Here is a 6,000-nt window from a genome sequence, read left to right as displayed (position 1 = left end):
TCACAGAGTGTCCCTTGAGTGTTTCTGCCTTCTATTGGCTCCTCTCTGACAAAGGCGGTGGTGAAAGGCAAAGGCAGGAGCCTCAGAGATGGGAGGACAGATAAGCCAGAGGAGCTTCTCTGTGCTCCCTGCGAGTAAAGTAAAAAATATTTTAAATCAGGTGTGGCTCTGTGGGTTTGATCATGTGAGTGCAGGCCAGTAGAGGCTGTTGGATCTCTAGAGCTGTCTGAGTGCTGGGAACCAGACTGCAGGAACAGTAGTCCTGCTTCTAACCACCGAGCCAACTTTCCAGCCTCCACTTCTTAACATGTGATGGGGAAACACTTAATAGTTACGACGTAAGTGACTGTAGATGGGTCAGGAAATTTTAGATCCACCAAGAACCGGTGATATTCACTGGATGTGTGTAGCAGGTCCGGTCTGTTTTTGCTGCTATCACAGAATATCACAGAGTGAATAATTTATAAAGAATAGAAATGTGCCTCACAGTTCTGGAGGCCAAGGTATCCAGGAGCCTGTAGGCTTGACTTTGTGGCAAACCCATGTGTATTTTTTTCTAAGCTCTAGTCTAGTAAAAGGTGTTCTCTAGAGCTTTCTCAGCCCATTTCTCCAGCACCTGAACATTCAATTTGTGCATCCCCGTGTCCTCAGCCCACTTCAATTTTCCCATCTGTGAATCTTTAGGGCAGGTGTATAACAGTTTGCACCATGGTTAAAATATCCCTTCCTTCAGGGAAGCTCCTTAAGCAGGAAGGTAAACAAATAGCTTCAGGAAGTCCCTGAAACTGTTTAGAGTCACTAGCTGCTCCCCCACTGCCCCCCACCTCTTCCTGCTAGAGTAACAATAAAAGCCAAGAGTCCCTTTCAGATGCAATAGAGCAAGGCTGCAAAGAAAACTCTTAAGACAGAACCCATGCCTGGAAGAAGCAGAAACCAGCCCATCTGCCTGGAAGAGGGTTAGACCAACTGAGGTCCCTAGAAAGAATACTCTCCTGCCCTCAGGCTGTGTACTGTGCTTCTGGTTCCCTATACTGTCACCTATACTGGGGTGATGTCTTTGAGTCATTTCTGGTCTTGTAAGTAACCCCAAGAAAACTCATTGGTTCACCAAGTTGGACTTTGGTGGCATCCACACTTTGATCTGTCATGGGATTGGTATCTGGGATGAGTGGACGGGTGTGTTATATCTTCCCAGGAAAAGTCTTGTTACACAAAAGCACTAATTTCCAATCTACCTCTGTGGTTCTAGCCTGCAGTGTTTCTGAGACCGAAGGGCGCCTGTGAATGTTTTGTGAAGGATTCTTTTCCAGCCATCCATCCCCTGACTCTGGTGTGGCTCTGTGCCTTCGATGGCTTAGAGACTTCCTCTGTTTTTTTCAGAAGATGGTTGTCTGTGGCTGGCCAGTATACCATTTTTACTCTCTCTCTCTCTCTCTCTCTCTCTCTCTCTCTCTCTCACACACACACACACACACACACACACACACACACACACACACACACTCTTTTTCTTTCTCTCTTTGGTCTGCAGAGAAATGGGTTTGTTCTATGGTGACATTTGTGTAGCTCTAAAACTTGCTTGTTTTCCCCACCACTTCCTCCCCCACTCCCCTCTGACTAACTTTGCTTTCTACAGGGCTCCTGTCTGTTGGATCTGACCAGAGTTCCTGGTCCTCCCCGGGGACAGTTTCTACTTTCTAGTCCTGTCCTACTTAACAACCACATTTTGTCCTTTTGTCAAAACCCATGGACTAAGGAAACCTTTCCCCTCCCTTTGGCTAAGATATTGGATCTAACTGCCTCCCCACAGAGAACACTTGGATCCCTTTCCCTCGTCCTTTTCTTTCTTTTTTCTTTTTTCTTTTTTCTTTTTTTTTTTTTTTTGGTTCTTTTTTTCGGAGCTGGGGACCGAACCCAGGGCCTTGCGCTTCCTAGGCAAGTGCTCTACCACTGAGCTAAATCCCCAACCCCTCCCTCGTCCTTTTCAAGGTCTACTAACACAGCTAACACATATCTCTGTCTACTACAGCCTAGAAGGAATATTTATTTAAAACCCCGAGTCCACATGCCCCACAGCTTCTTCTTGTTACTATTACCTGGTCCCTATGTTCTAGTGTTTTTTTTTTTTTAAATTTCTGTGGAGATGACCCACAGGGGTGAGTCTCACAGTGGTACCTGCTAGCTGCTAGCTCCTATGCCTCTGAGGGACATTCAGTGTTCAGTGTGGTCTGCTGCTTGCCTCAGGTTCCTATGTCTCTACCTCTCCTATAGCTCAGTTGGATCCTTACAAAAGCGTGGGGAAATATCCTGTAAGAGAAATAGTGAGAAATAGTAAGTGGGGACTGTCAAAATGATTGCTGCCAAGCCTAATGACCTGAGTTTGGATCCCCCAGGGTCCGCGTAAATGGAGGCCAAGAACTGACTCCTGAAAGTTGTCTTCTGCCAAAACTGTCTCTCTTGACCACCCCTCCCCCACCAAAAAATGTAATAAAGAATAAATGTAAATGCTTGAATTGACAGAAAGCAATTTCTCTGACCCTGTCCTCACTGTATACATGGACTACAATATGTAGCATTCTGTTTGCACGGTTATTATATGTTCATTAAAGAAACAAAAAGAGCGCAGTATTTTTTAAAAACCCAGATACAATGGTCTCCAATTTTCAGCGTTAGCTTTTGGTTATTTGAAACTCGAACACACTCGAATTTACTAGCTTTTGTTATTTGAAACTCGAGTTTACTGGCGTGCATTGTGCTCTCCAAGGTTAACATTCTGGGTTGGGCAACCTACTACAGTTTGGATAACAAGAGGTCTTTTCCCCCTAGATCCTTCCTCTAGCTATTAAACCAGGAGCGTGGAGACGACTCGCGCAGTTACTCGCTTCCTCCCGGGAAGGAGGGGATTCGAGACTCGGCGCGTCCCGGAACGGAGGGAGGAGACCTGGCAGGGGCTTCGATTTCCTCCCGCCACTCCGGAACCCTGGCGGGGAGCCGCAGGGACTAGGAAACCAGGGAGGCGCCAAGGGAGCCTCAGGGAGGGCGGAGGGCGTGGTTTCAGGGGTAGGCGGGACCGCTGCTGGTGGGCGAGGCCTAACTGGGGCGGGGCCACGGCGGGCAGCGCGGGGTGATCCCGGCGAGCTGTGGTCTTGGCGCTCTGGGGCTAGGCAGGCGCTCCCGCTGCTGTCTCTGCGCGCAGCCCCTGTCTCCTCCTTCCAAGTGGGCTCGGCCCGGTGCTGCCGGCGGCTGGGGCGATGTGAACCGGGTCCCGCGGGCGCGGCAGGCTCGCCGCGATGTGGCTCAAGCCCGAGGAGGTGCTGCTCAAGAACGCGCTGAAGCTCTGGGTGACCCAGAAGAGCAGCTGCTACTTCGTCTTGCAGCGGCGCCGCGGGCACGGCGAGGGGGGCGGCCGCCTCACCGGTAAGGGGCGCGCGCGGCGGCCGGGCCCGGCCTCTGTCCCTACCGCCCGGCCGTGTCGCAGGTGGTGTCTCGGTGGCAGCCGACGAGGCCAGGACGGCCCTGCCTATGGCTTGTTTTCCTTTCTTCTGCGTTTCTCACGCGAGCTCCGCTCGGGCTTGGAGCTCAGGGACCCACGGGCCGGGAGAGGCAGGTGCATCTGATGTGACCTGGCTCGCGAACGCTGGAGACGCAGTTTCTAGAGCTTGTCCCAAGGCAGCGAGATCGGGGCGCCCTAGGGCCCCGCCAGGTGACAGAAGGGTGCGCCCAGGCAGGCCCGGACTTGGCCATCTGGACGCAGCTGTGGCTCCAGGTGGTGTTGCAGCTGCGGACTTAAGGCCAGATCGTGGCGAGGCTCTAGAGATCCAGGACTTTCTGGCTGAGGAGGCGGGGGCTGTCTTTCCGAGGGGAAACTGAGGCACTGCAATTGAGTAGCGAAGTTAAGCATGCTGCTTTTGCTTCTCCATTCAATGTCTCCTGAGGAACGATAGGACAAAAAATACGATAGGCTTTGAAGTTGCCCCCAAACAAGGCATTTTCCCCTTCTAAAAGTTAAAGTTGTTAGAGATTGGGATCAGTTTGCGATGTTAGCTAGAGCACCTGCTCAGTCAGGGAAGGGGAATTGTGTTGTTTTTGCCTGGGGGGGGGGGGAAGTCGGAATGATTTCTTTGGATAAGGAGCTCTGGTAAAAGGAACCTTAGATGATGGTCCTTTCATAACTTTCTACTGAACGGCGCTGAGGGGTCAAAAGACCTAAACTGTACGCTCAGGTTAACTGAAGGCGACTATCTGCACCTGGGCCAGTCTGGAGAAGGCCCTTTGGGAGTAGTCTGATTGGAGAAATAAGGAATATGCTCCTACCTGAAATCATGTATTTTAGCTTCAGGGAAAACTAGTAGGTGTGGGATGGGTTCGGGGTCCATGATGACAACTAAGACTTTCCTGAGACCTCAGGAGTGGGTAGGAGATGGCAGGGTTCTGGTTGACAAGGTTAGTAGACAGTGGCGGGTGGGTGGGTTCTGGGCATCTGGGTGGCCATGAGCCCCCCCCCCCCCCAAACAGCAGGGACAACTTGCACAACAGGTGGGCTTCATGGTTGGAAGTTACGGTAGTAGGAAGGAGGCCGACGAACCTTTTGTGAGACCCTGGGCAGCACCGTGGAGTTTAATGTTGGACTGGAGAACAAGAACTTGGGTAGCAGAGGCCAAGAGGCTGGAGAGGGCTGTGTCCGTACAACACTGGGGACAGTGGTTAATTTATGGTGGATTAAGTAGAGTATCTGGTGTATTAGTCCTCTGTTGCAGAGGGTGATTGTAGGACAGGAGACTTGTAAACTGGGAAGTAGGGAAACAGTTTGTTCCCCAGACACTTTCGCTGCCACCCACCCGCTCCATTTACTGACCCTCTGGGGTGTTTGATGAGCTTACTGCCTTGGAGAGGAATCAGTGGGACAGGTGAGTAAGGGCCTGCAGTCTTCAGACTACTCTCCATCTAGCAGGATCCAGGTGCCAATCAGCAGAGGGCAGAGCTGCCAATCAGCTTTGTGTGACCTTTGGAGAGTTTATGACTCAGATGTACAGAGTTCACTTGTAATGAGTTCAGAGTGATGTGGACTCCATCCTCCTGTAGGTCTTGTGTTGTGATACCCAGGGCTTTGGACTTCTCAGGTGTTTCTTTTGTCTCTATCTTGTGAATATGTGGAGACGTCTCTCTTCTCTTGGAGACACAGGTTACAATGTATAACCCAGGCTGGCCTCAAATTCCTGTTCCTGCTGCCATAGCTTCTGGAGGACTGGGATTACAAGCACATGCCACCAGGCATAAAGAGAAATGGAAATAAAGAGAAAGTCTATTGAGAGAAGATACTTTGTTTTTTAGAGACCTAGAATCTCTTGCTGATTGTGCCGGGGTGAGATGCCCTTTGCAGTGTGACTCTTGACCTTTGAGCATTTATCGAGCAACCCAGACCTAGTGTATTCCTTTGAGCTTGTCTTCACTCAGCCTCCCAGGAATGCTGGACAATCAGGAATGATGTACCACCCAGCAACTCCGGTCTGGCAGTTGTTGAGAAACATAGAATTGCAATGGGCAGATTTTAGCAATGTGAGGGCCTGTGGGCTCTATTGTGTTTAAAGGGAATAATGGGGCTAAAATGATGAGAGTTGAAGCTGGTTCTACAGTTCTTTTTGCAGAGAAGCCAGGAGATTGGCTAACAGGTCTGAGATAAAGGAGAGAGCACAGTAATGTTTTCCTCATATTGTTATGCTAAATTTGTTATTAGATAGTAGGAGTTTAGGCATACAAAAGTCCAAAGGTTAACATAATTTGGATTGCCCATTTTCACAAACACAACCTTTGTCTGAGGGTTATAATATACCCTCCTGCATGCTCGAGCTCTCTCTCTCTCCCCCTCTCCCCCTCCCCCTCCCCTTCTCCCCTTCCTCTTTCCCCATGGCTCCATTTTTTTCTCCCTAAATTTCTGATTCTCTGACTTAGTTTTCACTTTTCTACTGCTGTGACAAAACACCAGCTGATCAAGAAACCATT

General features: G+C 50.0%; 1 protein-coding gene across 4 annotated transcripts in view; it reads left to right on the top strand.

The window, feature by feature from the left end:
* The first annotated feature begins 3,091 nt into the window (after window positions 1–3,091).
* The window catches only part of Tbc1d8 (TBC1 domain family, member 8), a 110,032-nt gene continuing 107,123 nt past the window's right edge, over window positions 3,092–6,000 (top strand). For 2 of the 4 annotated variants that reach the window (XM_039084197.2, XM_039084198.2), the window contains exon 1: window positions 3,092–3,417. In XM_039084197.2, the coding sequence (XP_038940125.1) occupies window positions 3,291–3,417 (127 nt within the window). In that variant the 5' untranslated portion in view covers window positions 3,092–3,290. The remainder of the gene's footprint in view (window positions 3,418–6,000) is intronic. The other 2 variants (XM_006244851.5, NM_001191067.1) reach the window with 2 other exon arrangements.

Source organism: Rattus norvegicus, chromosome 9, assembly GCF_036323735.1.
Source record: "Rattus norvegicus strain BN/NHsdMcwi chromosome 9, GRCr8, whole genome shotgun sequence".
Taxonomy (NCBI): domain Eukaryota; kingdom Metazoa; phylum Chordata; class Mammalia; order Rodentia; family Muridae; genus Rattus; species Rattus norvegicus.
This window is presented reverse-complemented; position numbering and strand designations above follow the sequence as displayed.